The sequence below is a fragment of the Neovison vison genome, chromosome 7 (genome assembly GCF_020171115.1).
Source record: "Neovison vison isolate M4711 chromosome 7, ASM_NN_V1, whole genome shotgun sequence".
Classification (NCBI taxonomy): Eukaryota; Metazoa; Chordata; class Mammalia; order Carnivora; family Mustelidae; genus Neogale; species Neogale vison.
The window spans coordinates 110915943-110931787 of record NC_058097.1 but is presented as its reverse complement, the minus strand read 5'-3'; the positions used below and the strand labels follow the sequence as shown (position 1 = coordinate 110931787).

The window sequence follows — 15845 nt, the reverse complement described above, 5'->3', positions numbered from 1 at the left end:
CTCTCCTCCCTTCTCCCAATACCCACTATGTACCCGCACAGTGTTCAATTTCAACATTATATGAGTTTCAAACAAAGGTAGAAAGCTGCTTGGGGTGGGTGGATTTTGGAATCACTCTCAAGACTTCATACAATGCTGCTTCTGATTCACAGTGATGCTTCTGATTCACTGTGTTCCTTTGTTCACCATAATGTGTCTGAGCCTCCCAGAGAGAGCAGAGATCCCTTCAAAGGCCACGTCTTGTATTTCTTTTTGTCCTACAGGGTTCCCAGCTGACCTGAATCTTGCTGCCCTGAATCCGTGGACCACAGTACAAAGGCTATTCCAAACGCAAAACTGTAAGGTTGACTTGATCTAACTCCCTGGAGAAGAGGCTCAGAACTGGGCTCCACCCCAAATAAGGCCCCCAGCCACAGCTGGGAGGAGGACTACTCTGCCTCAGGTTCCCTAATGCTCAACCAGATACTAGGCCAGGCATACTGCTCAGCACATGGGAAAAATCAGGAGCGCCTCTGAGGGAGGCTACAGGGATGCCCAAGGAATGGCAGGATTCGCTTCTGGGCCTGTCTTTGCACATGTCTTTGCCTGTCATATGCATGATGGCTCTCAGGGTAAGGAAGGCTCGGATATAAAATTTCTGTAAAGATACACTGTCAAGAGCACAGGAAGGGAGGGAGGGTGGGAAGGAGAAAAGAGGGGAGGAAGGAAAGGCGGAAAGAAGGAAGGGGGAGACATGAAATAGAAAACCAAAAGAGATGACTCTGGCCCCACAATCTGGAGTCTTAGCAGGGCCCTGGAGAAGCCAGCGGCCTTGGTCCTAGCGCAGGAGACAAACGCTCGTCATCAGACTTCCCGTGTGCGTATGTGTGGGGGTGGTGGCATGTTCTCTTCTTTTCCACAATTAGAAGTACTGATTAAAGTACTTCCTCTACCCTAGAGGATATGCAAATTAAAACAAAGCTGCTGGGTATTTTTAAAAAGGCAGAGAGAAAGGGACCTTTGCTCAGATAATTTTGAGACTGAGCTCACCTCTGCTCTTCCTTTCCTAAACAAAACTGGTATCTAGAGATAGAAAGAGCTGTGACTTCCCTCCCAGTTCTCTTCTGTGATCGCTAGGTGGACCTGCCCTTTCCGAGAGCCCCTCCACCTCCAAGCTCTGCTACTCCGCCGTCAAAAGCCTTCCATGATTTTCTCTTCTCTTTGCCCTCATTTGAAAATTCCAAGCCTTGCTCCATCTCTAAGCACAGTCCCCAGTCCTCACCTGGCCTCAGCTATAACCCTTCAGTGATGCAGGCTCCCCGGGGCATCCTTGAGTCCCTCCCCCACAGCCCTTCCACGGTCCCGTCTTGCCGATCTCCAGCTCCGGATTCCATAGATCACTGGTTTTCTGGACTCCTACTGCCCCGAGGCTGCCACGCGTTATTGAATAAATGTATGCCATTATTCTCGGAGAGGTTAGATTTCACTCTCACTTATTATGGGAACTCCTATGGGAAAATCCTCCAAATGGCCTGAAATGCCCTGACACCAGACACGTAATTATCTAAATTCAGCAAAGCCAGCCCTTTCCCCTAAGATATCTGCATATGTGCACGGAAGGAAAAGGTACAACATTCAGATTCCCGACCGTGATGTTCCTTTACTCAGTCATCCTGCTGGATGACTGTGTGTCCTCTTAATATATGGTATATAAACAGAGAAAGGGCAATTTGTCCCCTTAAAACACAAATAAAGCAAAGGAAGTTCTACGTACTCCTCGGGTAGATATTTGGAGAAGACTGTGGTCATAATTTCACTAAGACACCACACCCTCTGCCCAAGTTTTTTTTAAAAAAAGGATCAGAAACAGCTGCCCTCTTTGAAAAGGAAATCCAATGGAGCCTCAAAATACTCAGCTCTAAGACCCCTCCTTGTGCTCCCTCCATCTCTACTATCCTCATTTACCAAGGAAGCAACATCAACTCAAAGACATTCCTCTGCAAACAGCCAAAAGAAGCACAGGCAGTATGTACTACTGCATTTAATGAGCACAAAAACTACTATGGAAAACTCAAAACACATATGATAAACTTAGAATTACAAATGAATATACACATGTGATATCTCATGTCACAGAGGCTTAACCTCAAATATACAAAGAGTTCCTGGAAATCAATAAAAAGACTCACCATTCAATAAAAAAAGGGTCAAGGGTATGAAAAGATGTGTCATAAAAATAGAAATAAAAATGATGCTTAAGCAGTTAAAAGATGTTCAAACTCATTCATAATAAGAAAAATTCAAACTAAGACTATACTGAGATACTACGTCTTACCTGACGCATCGGCTGTGGAGAGAAGCACAGTTCTATGTTACTGAAATGAGAGCAAATTTTGACAGCCTCCATAGTTTTGGCAATCTCTACCAAAGTTATAATTTCAGTGCTTTATTCAGTGCCAAAACTGACCAAAGCCCCTGCTTTGGTGGAGCTTTCATTCTACCAAAGAGAGAAAGACAAATAATAAGCCTAATAATCCCATATTAGAATGTGGTAAGTGTTATGTAAAAAAAGAACAGATCACAGCACAGGAAATGACAGGGGAGTAGTTGCTATTTTAACAGGATCCTTAGGACAAGCCTCATTTAGAAAGTGTTATTGGAGCAAACTTGAATGAGGTAAGGGAGTAAGCAATAAGTGTATCTTGAAGAATAACAGTCTAGGCAGGGAAAAAAGCAAGGGCAAAGGCCCGGTGGTAGGAATGTGCTTGGCACTGATCTGAGAGAAGTGATGGTGCATATTAAAGCATTCAAAGCAGAGAGAGGAACAACATGATCTGACCTGTTTTTACAAAGATCAACCTGGCCATGTACTGAGAATTAACTGCAGAAGGACAGAAGTAATGGAAAGACCAGGTGGACAACTAACGAGTGGCAGCAGTGGCTTGGAGTAAAGTCATGGCAGAGGAATAGATCCTGGATATTAACCGAAGGTAGAGACAACAAGATTTCCTGACAGGTAGAAGGCGAAGCAGGAAACAAACATGAAATTCAGTGACAACTCCAAGTTCTTGGCCTGAGCAACGAGAAACTGAAATGGGGAAGGTTCCAGAGGGAGCTGACTGGGAGCAGTGAAGGTCAAGGGTCAGTGTGGGAGGAATCATGTTTGCTGAGTGGGAAGGGGTCAAATGACCCACTGACCCAGCAGGTCTGCTCCTGAGCATCTGTCTTGCCTGTTCGTCTGCATGTGTCCAAGAGCACCCACATCCTGTAACAGTGAAAGGCCAGAAGCAAGGACGACGAGCACCAACCGTACGTCTTCGTGGCCAGCCTGCTGACTTCTCTCTCCTTCTCAGAACCCCAACAGGGGCTCCCTGCTGCTTTTGGAATTCAGTTCAGGTTCCTTTACCAAGCACTGTGGTTTCAGATATCAGTGTCCCTTCCCAAATATCACTCAACACACTGTCCAGAAGTTAGACTCCCTGTTCCCCACCCAAACGCCACAGGAACCTGTCTCTGCCTTTGGCCACTCTGTTTCTGTCTGGCATCCCTGCCCCGCCCACCTGCAGGCCCCTCCTGTGACCTCCGGCCTCTTGCACATGTCTTGGCTCCTAAGCAACCTCCTCCATGGACTGTCTGGGACCCTCCCGTCTGGAAAGACTATGTCCCCCCTCTGGCTTCTCCCGCTTACGTCTGTGACTTCTACACTCTTCCAGGATGTGTGCATGTGCACGAAATGCCTTTTCTTACCTCCTCAGCTACAGTCTCCTTAATAACTATATCCATAAATTATTCAACTTCTTCTACCCTAAAGCATCTAGCATGTTTTATATTCAGCAGACATCCAAAGAAAATACGTTATGAATGAACAAGTGAATGAATGTTATACAGCGAAAAATCCCACTTCTGTTATCATGCTCGAAGAGTGAAGGTCTTTAGAAATTCTAATCCACGCAAGTGCCCCAAGACTCCCCTGGGTTCCCCGACGGATTGAAAAATGCAAAAGTTCCATCACTTCTCTCACAAATAACCTTCCTTTCTCATCCCCCACTGCCCTGTGCAGTGAGTGTGTTGTACTCGAAGCTCTAATTCCCAGGTCTAAAATGTGCCTTTCTGAACCACCTGCTCCACATTTCAGGTGAGGGCAGGTCTGGCCTCCAGGAAGGAGCTAGAACTGGAGAAAGGTGATTACATAATTCAAATTTCTTAGATGGATGACTTACCAAGAAAAGGACTTCACATGTTCCTGAATCAGGATCCAGGTCTGGCCAAAATCGTCTGACTTCCACAGCTGCAAAGACCAAAAGGACAAAAAGGGATCAAGATGCAGGGATGCCTGAGTGGTTCCCTTGTCTGTCTTTAGCTCATATCATGATCCAGGGTCTTGGGTTCCAGTCCCACATCAGGCTCCCTGCTAAACAGGGAGCCTGCTTCTCTCTCTGCCAGCCATTCCCCTACTTGTGCATGCTCGCCCTGTGCTCTCTCTCTCTGACAAATAAATAAATAAAATCTTTTAAAAAAAAGCAGAAGGAAAAGAAGCAAGAGGCAGGCATAACCTGAACAGCGTGGCCCTCAGACCCCACCATAAGTAACACACAGTCTGTGAAGGCCGGCTGGGAGATCAGCAAGGCCAGCTTGGTTACTCCAAATCCGAACAAGAGTGGGGGTGGAGGGGGGAGGCAAGAGCTGTACCTTCCTGTTCCTCTCTGCAGTTACTAAGGCCTTAAGAACAGCTGTAAGGAAAAATGAGTGGGGATTGTCTTCCATTTACGGATCATCTGTAATTATAGTTTACTCGACACCAGCCATCAGAGGTAGTAAAAACAAAAGGATTACACTCTGTACTTTCCTGCATTTCCTTAAAAACTCGTAATGACCACAGTGATTAAAGGTGAACAGAGGGGACCCTGGCTAAGTGCAGAGGCAAAGAGCACCAAGGGGAACCACTTGAGTACAAATGACACGGCCGAGAGTGATGAACTTCATGGTTTGGCCAAAGCCCCTGAACTCCCAAACACAGCACCTGAGCGTTCCTCCTGCCCTAGAGACCACATATGAAGAAGCAGAAGACTAAAAATAACATTAATCCACCTACAGGGTAAACTGACCCAGCCTGTACTTGGGTTACTCCCTAAGGCAAGGGAAGGTAAACCGATCATGTTTTGGTTAAACAACCTGCGAAGAAAAAGAAATGTTCCAAGGTTCCTCAGTCCCAAGCAGTTCAAAACTCATCATGAATCCAATCCTACAGGGTCTGCCAGTTTTATGGGATTATACCAGACCAAGAGCCTCGATTCGGCAAGCTTCAACCTTGAGATATAAACCCTACTTGCAATCTCCTTCAAATCCAAATTAAAGGAGAAAAATACACATATTTGTATTACAGGCGCGCACACACACATACACATGTAGGGAAAAAAAATTAAAGTTAATGGTAATTTCAAAAAAATGGTACAAAAGCAGTGAGTTTAAGGTGGGGGATGGGAAAGGTAGAACAGAAATTCAAGAAGAGGTCCCAGCAGAGCCCAGACTCTAGGCTTCCTTAGCTGGCTCTCTTGGATTAATTTCCAGAGCTTCGAGGTAGCCCCAAACCCACAAAGGTGCATCGATACCGAGAAGGGCATGATGTTTGGCTACGAGGGCCTGCGGAGCACCGGGCATTGTCCCCAGGGAACTGGAAGGCGGCCAGGGAGAGATACTTCCCTCAGGCATGGGAAGTCAACTAGTGCAAAGGTTAGCTTGGCAGAGGAAGAGGTGTGGGGGGAGAGTTCACCCAGAGGACACACAACCCACACGGGCAGGAACAGAAAACCAGAGAAGCAGGGTTCCAGAAGCTCCCTTACCTGCTTGTTGGGGTGAGACCTGTCAAAGCCCAGGAGAAGGTTGGAGGCCTTGCTGTGCAGGAGGAGATCTGCTGCCCGGAACGGGATGGAAAAGCCTTGGATAGTGTTGCAGAAGTCAAACGTGATCCAGAGGTACTGGGCGTAAGCATCTGCAAAGATGTACTGCAAGAGAAAAAAGGCGAGCTCAGCGCCCGACACCCTGTCTCCAGCAGAGTGTGCAGGGTCAGGACCCTGCAGGGGCCCCCACTTGGCCTCCTCCCCATCTGCCGGCCGGGAGGAGATGCTGGCACACACCAAGCAAGGCTCAGGGAAGGAAAGGGTGCAGAAGAGGCTCTCCTGTCACTGGCTCAGCAAGCTAGTCAAGCCTATTTTTTCCTGACCTGGCCATTCCCACCCTCTGGCAGGTCACTGAGGCACCATCAGAGGGCAGCGGGGACCCAGGCGGCCTGCTCTTCAGAGTGGCTGCACACAGATAACCCTGCTTCCCACCCCCCATCCTCTGAGCAGCTACAGAAGTCCCTATAATCACACCCATATAGGAGGATTAGCTCCTTCTTCTGGCCACTGGGCCAGGGGACAGGGCAGCTCCAAGGACCAAGCTGCAGGACCGGCTGCCTCACTTGGGGGCATGGCAGGAAAAGCTCTGGTGGGCAGGGCCTTCACCTGACAGCCCTGCCCAGGTGAGCGGCTCTGAACAAGTAGGACCGCACAGTGACTGCCAGCCTAGAGGGTCCTCCAGGAGAAAGGACCACGGCAATTCAACTTCACAAACGTCTGTGGGCTATCCCCCCGTGGACCAGATGCTGCGGGTGCCACAGTGAAAACCCAGAATCCTTGCAGTCTCGCATGCGAGGCGAGAAAGACAGACGTGACCGTGGGTGACTGTAACTCAGGGGGAAATGAGATTCTGCGGGGAACCACAGACGGAGTCCCGTGAGAGCGCACGGTCCAGAGGAGTCCCAGTTTGGGAGCTCAGAAGGGAAGCAGGAATGATCTGGCCCTTGGAGGGCAGGCAAGACTTCCAGAGGGATAGAACATCCGAGTGGAGAGCAGTATGAGTTCGGGGACACAGGGGACAAAGGTGGAGCACAGGCTTGAGGACGGCCAGGAGGGCCTGCGGGAAATGTCTATAGAGCGCAGAGGGCGGCAGGCCTGGAATGCACGAGAGAGGTGGGAAGGGCAGCCCCTGCTCCTGGAAGGGCAAAGGCAGCCCAGTGGCTCACCGTGGCCAGAGCAAGGGGGACCAGCTCTCAGCGCCCACCAGTCCCTAAAATTCCAGAAATTGACAATCCAAAGGAATCCGTCCCAGCACACTTCCCCTCCCTGACCGCAGCTGACCAGATCAATCTTCTGCTCAGAATCCTTTTGGCACAAGCAGCGAAGGCATGTCCTAATACTCGTGCTGGTCTGCACGCTGCGTCCACGTTCCCGCTCCTCTGCCCTTGGCTTCTCCGTCCCCGATTCCCAGGAGCACATTCTCCGCGTTCTTTATCTCGGGTTCCTTCCATGGCCTCTAACGCCGAGCTCCAAACTCCGCCGGAGCCTCATTAAATCTAACCGTAAAGGCGAGCGAATGTTTTGAAAGCATAAACGACCACAAGCAAATGCAATGTTGTAAAAACAATTATGATCCTTAAAGGACCATCATCATTTCTGGCGTAAGAGGCGTTCCCTAGAAATGCCAGAGCCCCTTTTCCTGCTCTGAAACCACCTCTGTTACTAGGGAACGGAGTGCTCTCAGTTTAGAAAGATTTCTCCAGAAACCTATTCCATCGTTTCTAGGGGTTTCACATTTGAAGACATAAAGATCATGAAGCTGGTTATAAAACGTATTATCTGTCATTCACGATGACAGCTCAATGTGCCCAGAACAGGGGCGCCTGGCTGGCTCAGGCGGTGGAGCCTGCGACTCTTGATCTTGGGGTTGCGAGTTCGAGCCCCACGTTGGACACAGAGTTTATCAGAAAAGGGAATACGTCACGAGCACGTACTGTGTGCTGGGCACGGAGCAGACAAGCTGTACGGCCTCAGCTCACGCTCACCCTAGCCTCATTCCATCCTTCTGGTACTCACAGCCAGGCCCTCCTTTGAGTACAATCTTATCCTCCTTCACTAACCAGGACGCTGGAGGGCAGAGAGGTTAACCCGCCAAGGTGAGCCAGGAAGCAGCACCTACAGCCGTGTCCGGCCGGTTCGGAGCCCATCCCTCCACCGTTCACCCAATCTTTTCTTCTCTCCTCCAACAAAGAGGCAGAACTTGCGGAATTTCAGGCCCAGGTGTCACCCTGTGCCCCCGGGGCTCATCCACGTGCCTCCCTCTCTCAGTCAGCTCCCCAGGCTTGTAGAGGGAGCTCCCTCCCCTGGCCTTGGGCAACGCCATTTCATGCCAAGCCTCCGAGCCCCACACCTGACAGGCCCGTCCTTGACTCTCCTCCGGCTCCTTCTTCGTCCGCCTCCACTCCCCACCCCCGCATAACCTCACCGCTCTTCCGTCCTCTGCTGCAAACCTGCTCCATTGTCCACAGGCCCCATGCAGCTTCAACTACCACCACCGAGATCAGGCATGTTGGGACTTTTAATCTACAGTCTGATCCTGACTTTGGACCTGACCCTCCTCAGCATCCCCCCTCTGATGCACTGAAGAGATTCACTACATCCACAACGGAGACCTCTGATGCCATCCCTCCATGCCCCAAGCTCTCCACACGCTACACCTGCTCCTGGCCTGAGTCCTCACGATGAGAGCTGGGATTTCACTCCACTGCCTGGCCTCGGCCCCATGCCCCATCCGCTACCCACCTAGTTATGTTTTCCTCTTGGTATCTCTGCTCTCCTTTGCATCCCCAGTGCTACCCATGTTGTGAACTCCCTGCTAGAGCCCGTGAGCAAACTGGGGCCAGGCACTGGGCTTTTTAGGCCCCCTTGTGCCATCCCAGGCTTGGCAAGACGGTGATAGGAACTTTGGCTGAGGAACCGGGCAGCATCATGTCTATATTACCATGACCCCCTCATGACTTCCTGACCCCTCTCTTATCTTTCCCCTTTCTGATCTATCCTGCCTCTCGCCAGGACACATGTTTCCCTAAAAGACTCTAAGTACAATGAGTCCCCTACTCAAAGATCCTTCCATGGCTCCCCACTGTCTTCGAGGAAAAAAGCAAACTCCTCCATCTTCAGCTAGGGGCCTGCCTCGTATCTCAAAGAGCCCCAGGGCCAACCCTCCATGCCTGAGAAGTGAGTCTCCCTCCTGCCTGTACAGAAGCCACAGACGCCTTGACATTGCCCATGGCCGCCTCCCCTTCAAGGCCTCTCACCAACTCTGCTCAGCTACTGGAATCACACCCGTCCTTGAAGCTCCATTTCCAATCCCAAGTACCCCGCAAAGCCTTTCCTCCTCTGACCTGACTTCACTCAATCCCCAGCTGTGCCCCATCCCCCCCCCCGGTCGCCGTGACTTCCCACCATCATGCAGGCATGCTGTGATGTAACTGTGCCACGTGAGCACAGGACAGGAAGTACAGCATGTGCCACTCTGCCTTGAGGTCCCCTGACTGCCTGCCGTCCAGTCTCCTCGAGGCCAGCCCCAAAGATGTGCCAGCAGAGCTGACCTACCGGGTGCTTCCTAGACTGTGTGATGTCAGAAGCGCCCTCAGACACACCCACCTCTCCTGTCCTGTTTGCAATCATGCAATGTTCAGCTTTGGGCTTAAAATGATGTTTCCTCTGAAAACACAAAGACCTCTAGAAGTATAACATAAGCTACAGAACACACCTCCATGTTTGTATAAGTGATTCTCTCCAGGTCTCAGTGGGGGAACAGGAGCATGAAGACATGGGAAGAGGAGGCAATGAAGGAATGGATCTCCAGGAGATGAGAATGAAGGGAAAGACAGAGAGGATTACCTCTCAAGGTTGGGAAGCCTAGCTGCACACTCTAGGGCTTTCTGGAAGGAGCCCCAGACATACTGCTTGGCTGACCTCAGGTGCGCCACGGGGCCAGCAGCACTCCCAGGCAGCCCAGGCTGCGCACTGCTTCAGGAAGGCGGCACACAAGGCTGAGAAGAAGGAAGTGGGGCTGCTGGCAGGTGCAAAAATAGACCCAAACCCTCACATGACCCCACAGCCACTCCATTTCCATCACAAAGCAAAACCACTAGAGCAGAGCTTGCTTGCCTAACCAGCCCTTCCCTTCCCCTTCCACAGGCATACCCCCTTCAGGGTTCCACGGGGCCCCCGGGTGACATCCTCGCCTATTCAGGCCGCTGACCACAGTCATTTCAAACCCTGCTCCCTGACCACACCCTCAGGTCCTCACACAGGGGATGTGCCCAGGCCCAGCGGGCCTGGTGGTGTCAACAGCGAGGCACCTAGCCTGTGTGATTTTTCTCAGGAAGTGGCAGGTCTCGTGAGGCAATGCACCTTCCAAGGCAAAAGTAACAGAAGAAACCGGCACAGTGAGAGTCACAGCTTCCTTCCTGAGAAGATGGGGAGGGGTAACAACTTTCTCTGGAGAACCAGAAACTCAGCAGAGAAGGCTGCCTCTCTAACCCCACTCAGTCTGCTCCAGGCCTGTGCCCCACAGTGTCACTAGGTTTTCCTGTGTCACTAGGTTTTCCAAGAAGGCGGCTCCTCTTTCGTCTCCCCACGGGCTCCAAAGTAGGTCCATCTCTCCAATGAGAAGGCCAAGATGCCCCACCTCCCACATTGGGAGGGCCCAGGCTGAAGGCATGCCCTGGCCTTCCCGTACCCCAAACTCCTTGACAACCACCCCTGGTGTTCTCTTCTTGCATGCCCCAGTGCCCCTGCTCCTTCTCCACACCTGATGCTCCAAAAGCCCCTCTCCCCGCTGCACAAACCCGCTCTGCAAGCCCAGAACATCGTCTTTCCTGTCTTCTGACTACTCAGATGTGGATGTGGGCCCAGCAGCTGCTCACCACAACCCATGACAAGCAGGAAGTAAGTCAGAACCTGCTTGCAGACATCTGTGCCCTTGTGGTTGGAGGTGAAGGCAGGGGGGCAGAGGGAGCTGAAAAGGAAGATTCCAAGGGGACCACAGAGTGGTCCCAAGGCCACAACTGCAATACGAGTTAGCTCTAGGACAGCATGTAAAAGATAAGGATAATAAGGTGAGTCATCTGAGTGTTATCTGCTGCTTGCAAGGCAGGAGGCATACAGATCTCTCCAGGGGAGATGGGGCACAGCCAGCAACCCGGACCCTGAGGCAGGGAGCCTCACCTCTTGGAAGCCAAGCAAGCAAACCGGGAAGCAGGGGCCACCTAGCTCTGGGAGCGCGAAGTCCCAGGCCTGCCCGACCAAACGTGGCAGGAGAAGCCGGTACAGAGGGCTGGCAATCTTGTCCCCAGAGCCAAATCCCTCCAACACCTCTTCCTTGCTTTTCATTGTGGAGTGAGTTAGGGAGTGAGGGCGGGGAGCTGTTCCTAACTGCTGCTCTGCTTTGAGATCATCAGGCAGGGCTAATATTAACCAGCACGTACCAGTAGTAGTTATTCTAGTCTAAAAAAAAAAAGATTGTTTCTATACCCGTTAGTAAATAGCTGCTTCCTTGAAACCCAAGAGAGGCCTCTCCTAAGCACCAGCGGCCTGGTGCCTTCCCCAGAGCCTGTCCACCATCCAGCAACTAAAAGGTTAATGTCCAGCCAGGCAGGGTAGCCTTCAGGACCCAGCTCCCTGTGGACGGGCTCTGTTCCACTCAGCTGGTGCCATTCCAGCGGCTAAAGATTTTGAATATAGGCAACCCGAGAAGCCAGTGGTGGGGGGCACCTGGCCAGAAGACCCTGAGGGTCTTGTTCCTTTCTGGATGAGCAAAGAGCAGCAGCTTCCCTTCCCTCGAAGCTTTCTGATCATCCTTAGCAGCAGTCATCCTGCCTCTGGACACAAACTAGGGCTCCCCAGAGTGGGGACGAGAGCAGTCAAGTAACAACTGCCCAAGCCACAGAGACCTAACCTCGCAGGCTGCCTCACTCCTGCCCTCTCGCCTCCACCTCCCCTCCATCTCTCCGGGGGACCCAGGGCCATCTCAAATCACTGCCTCCTCCACAACCAACTTCCTGGGTTCTACAGCAGAAACAGAGCCCCGGGCCAGCCAGCTGGGAAAACAAACGCAGACACAGCAGTATCTGCCGCCTTGCCTCGGTGTTCGTTCCTAGACTGTACAGGTTGGAGGGAGAGGGGCATGCGCAGGCGTGAACGCCCCCACACACGCTGGTGATGCCCCGAAACCAAGCATTCGGCAGGCACCCTGGAAGACGTGTAGCACATGGGTGGTGAAAGTCCCGGAAAACCCATGTAACACTTTTGCCGTCTATGAAATGGGCAGCTCATCCGTTGGCAGATTTTCTTTCTTCGTGTTAGCCTGATACTGCTTGTCCAGGAATCCTGCCTGGCCAGCACCCGGCCTGCCTGATCACACACGAGATGACGAAAAGGAGCTCCTTCTCCCAGCCCTGCCTCGCACCCTGAGCACGGCAGTCATCCCCCAATTCAGCCCCATGAAGTTCCGACCGGCGGGACGGCGCCCCCTTACGCGCTTGTTGTCTGCGGGGCTGTGGTAGAACTGGGCGATCACGGCCTCACTGTTGTTTCCCACGCCGAAGCTCAGTTTCTCGGAAATTCTCTTGAACGATTTCCCATAGTCGTAAGACACGTACACCTGAGTCAGGGAGAGAGGACAAAGAAGAGCTGGTGAGAACTGTGGCCGAGAGACCGCTCCCTCCGCCCGCACCTGCCAACGTCCTGCCCTGGATCCCAAACGGTGTTCCCGGCAGGTCCCTGGTGTCAGGATGTGACAGATGCAAAGAGATGACGCGCCCAGGAGAAGCGAGGCACCCCTCCACCCGCCACCCCAAGCGTGTGGGGAACAGGAAGCCCGGGGAGCACCGCAACCCCTTGCTGCCCAGGGGACACAGGCTCCTTTCTGAGGCCAAGACACTTCCCTGCAGGGACTGTTGGGGGGACCCAAGGATGGAAGCAATGACCTCCTCCCCATGGCCAGGTTAAGTGTTGAGCATCCAGAGGCAGACAGAATGTGGTTGTCCAAGGGGGAGGGACGGGGAACTTGTTTTGCCCTCTGTTGAGATGTCCCCCAAAAGGTAATATAATTCTTCAACCCTCTGCTGGGGAGGTCTGTTCCCACAACACTGCACAGGATGAAAAAGGAAACCCTCCCAGGCCTCCACAGAGAAGCCCGAGCGACAAGAAAGAAGGTACTGAGGGATTCGCTACGCATGGAGGTTGAATATATAGGTTCAAGACACCCCCCTGCCCCAGCACTCAGGCTCGCTGATGCTGCCACCCAGGGTGGCGGGGAATGGCCACGGGAGCCCGGCACGTGCCAGCATGACGGACTTCTCCCCTGCTTGCGCGGCTCTGGCTACCCCACAAGACGAACTGTCAAAAACCCAAGAGGAACTGTCATTCGCGGGTGCTTCCTAGGGACCAGACACCACACCACCCTCTCCGTGTGGAAGAGCTCTGGGCGCTCTCCCCGCAGCCCGGCGCCGCAAAGCCAGTTATTAAAATCACGTTACAGATAAGGCCGCAGGGGCTGAGGGGATTAGCTGCTTGCCAAAGAAACAGAGAAGGGAAGGAGAGGCGTGGAAATGTGATCCAGGCTGCCTGCCTCCAAAGCCAGAAATCCCAAAGCCATCACACCTCAGGGAACGCAAGATAGAAGCCACCAGGTGTTTCGCACCTAGACTGACTACCTAGGCGACGTGCAATTAACATAATCAGGGGATTAAAAACAAGGCTGACAGTCAAAGGCTTAGTTAGGACTGCAGTAAGTTCGAAAGGAAAATGACAGGTGAATCCCAACAAGAACGGGAATGGCTGGACTCATCCCAGGAAAGGTGCTGCCACCAGGGCCCACTGATGCCACAGCAAACACATCCAAAGCGTCTGTCGCGAGCCGGGCTAAGTGCCAGACAGGCAAAGACGTGGCCTTCATACTTGTTGTAAATGTGCAAATGTTGGTAAGCAATAACCCTTGTAAAGAATGAACTCACACGGCAGGTACAGAGGGAAGCGGGAACGAACGCACAAGGAGCGTTAATATTTATTAGATGTAAAGGTTAGAAGAGCACAGATAGAGCCTCTGCCAGTATCTGGGCCACAGTGGCAGAAACCTCATTATGAACGTCATGCTTACAACACAGCGTGTGTCCCCAACTACCAAGCAAGCAGGGAGGGGCTGGCATCAAAGGAGCTTTAAAAGGCAGCAGGTTGAGAAGCTCACAGATGATCTCAGTGGGTAAAAAGACAAAGTGATACCTCCTCCCTTCCAGTCTCCTGCCCCAGAACGGACACGGAGGGGCCCTGTTAGGTTCAGATGTCACATGTAGGGAACAGACGGCTTCTCAAAAAGGGAACTCGGCCCCCTCCAGCTCCAACATTCCCCAAATTGATACTCCACTGTGAGTTACCTCCTTAGAAGCACAGACGTGATTATAAGTTGTATTAGGGTATCACTTTTCAGTATATATTACTGCTCTTCATCTTTAAAAACTCTGCCTCCCTCAGTGTACCCAGAATATCACACGTCCTCAGTAAAGATCTCTGGAATTACATGTGATTCAAAACCACGGAGTGAGGTAAATGAATGTGTCCCACAGACGTATAAAAGAGAGTGACATGAATAAACCATGAGTGAGTGAATGAGGGAGTATTTCCATTTAAAGGATGACTGGGGCGCCTGGGTGGCTCAGTGGGTTAAAGCTTCTGCCTTAGACTCAGGTCATGATCTCAGGGTCCTGGGATCGAGTCCTGCATTGGGCTCTCTGCTCTGCAGGGAGCCTGCTTTCCTCTCTCTCTCTCTGCCTGCTTCTCTGCCTACTTGTGATCTCTGTCTGTCAAATAAATAAATAAAATCTTCAAATAAATAAATGATGACAAAAACCAAGACTCAGAGAAGTTAAAGACCAGCCCAGGGTCCTACAGCGAAGAAGTGACAAAACGTAGTGGGTTCCCTCCAGTCGCTGGTCCAGCTGTCTGTCCACTCCTGCAAGTTACCCTCTGAAGAGAATGCTGTCTGCTACGGACATGCGTTGCTCTGTTAACGGGGGCGATCATACACTGGGGCTCCAGGCTGGGCAGCGGAAGGAGTGGGGAACAGACGGGGTAAAACACCAACTTGAACAAAACACAGATTCTGGGGCACCTGGGTGGCTCAGTTGTTAGGTGTCTGCCTTCGGCTCCAGTCATGATCTCAGGGTCCTGGGATCGAGTCCCGCATCGGCCTCCTGCTCAGTGGGGAGCCTGCCTCTCCCTCTGCCTCCCCCTGCTTGTGTGCATTCTCTCTCTCTGTCCCTCTCAAATAAATAAACACAATCTTTTTAAAAATACCCCCCCCCAAAAAACTGTTCTTTAATATGCACCTGTAAACAATCTACATCTCTTTATGACTTCCACTGAATAGAAGTTAAGAGTAAGTATGTCAGGGCCCATCCTATACCTCGAGACTCTTGTAGATGACTCATCGACCTGCCTTCTCTTCTCCAGGTCAAACCAACCCAATAAATTCTTTCCCCTTTAAAACAGCGTAATAATGAGAAGGAAGAGGAGCAAGGAGGGGAAGAGGCAGCAGGGACAGCGGAGGCGGGGAGGGAGGAAAGAAGGACTGAAATGCACAGAAAGCAGCTCCTTCGCACCAGTGCTTCTCAAACGGTATTACGCCTACAAAGCACCCGGCACAACGTAGGTCACAATGCAGACTCTGGCTCGGGAAGTCTGGAGCAGAACCTGAGATTCTGTCTGTCTAACCAGCTCCCAGAAAAACACCCCCGGCTGCTGATCCACAGACCACACTTTGGCGAGCAAGGTTTTACAAGTATTATCTCACATACAAATGAGAAGACCAATAGCAGGTTAATGACTCGGCTCAAGGTCCGACTGCTAACGAACAGCAGAGCCAGAGCTCAGCAAGACAGCAGCTCCGTGGGCTCCCAAGGTCTGCCCTGTGAGCAAGCTAGCCAGTCCTGGCCCTGCTCCCCAGTCCATCCTGGGGGGTGG

General features: G+C 51.8%; 1 protein-coding gene across 5 annotated transcripts in view; it reads right to left on the bottom strand.

Moving 5' to 3' along the window:
• SORL1 (sortilin related receptor 1) overlaps positions 1–15845 on the bottom strand; it is a 147212-nt gene that overhangs the window by 112943 nt on the left and 18424 nt on the right. For all 5 annotated transcript variants that reach the window (XM_044258068.1, XM_044258067.1, XM_044258071.1 and 2 more), the window contains exons 3-5: positions 12364–12489; positions 5820–5981; positions 4200–4267 (exon numbers count right to left, since the gene is read on the bottom strand). In XM_044258068.1, coding sequence (XP_044114003.1) covers positions 4200–4267; positions 5820–5981; positions 12364–12489 — 356 coding nt within the window. The remainder of the gene's footprint in view (positions 1–4199; positions 4268–5819; positions 5982–12363; positions 12490–15845) is intronic.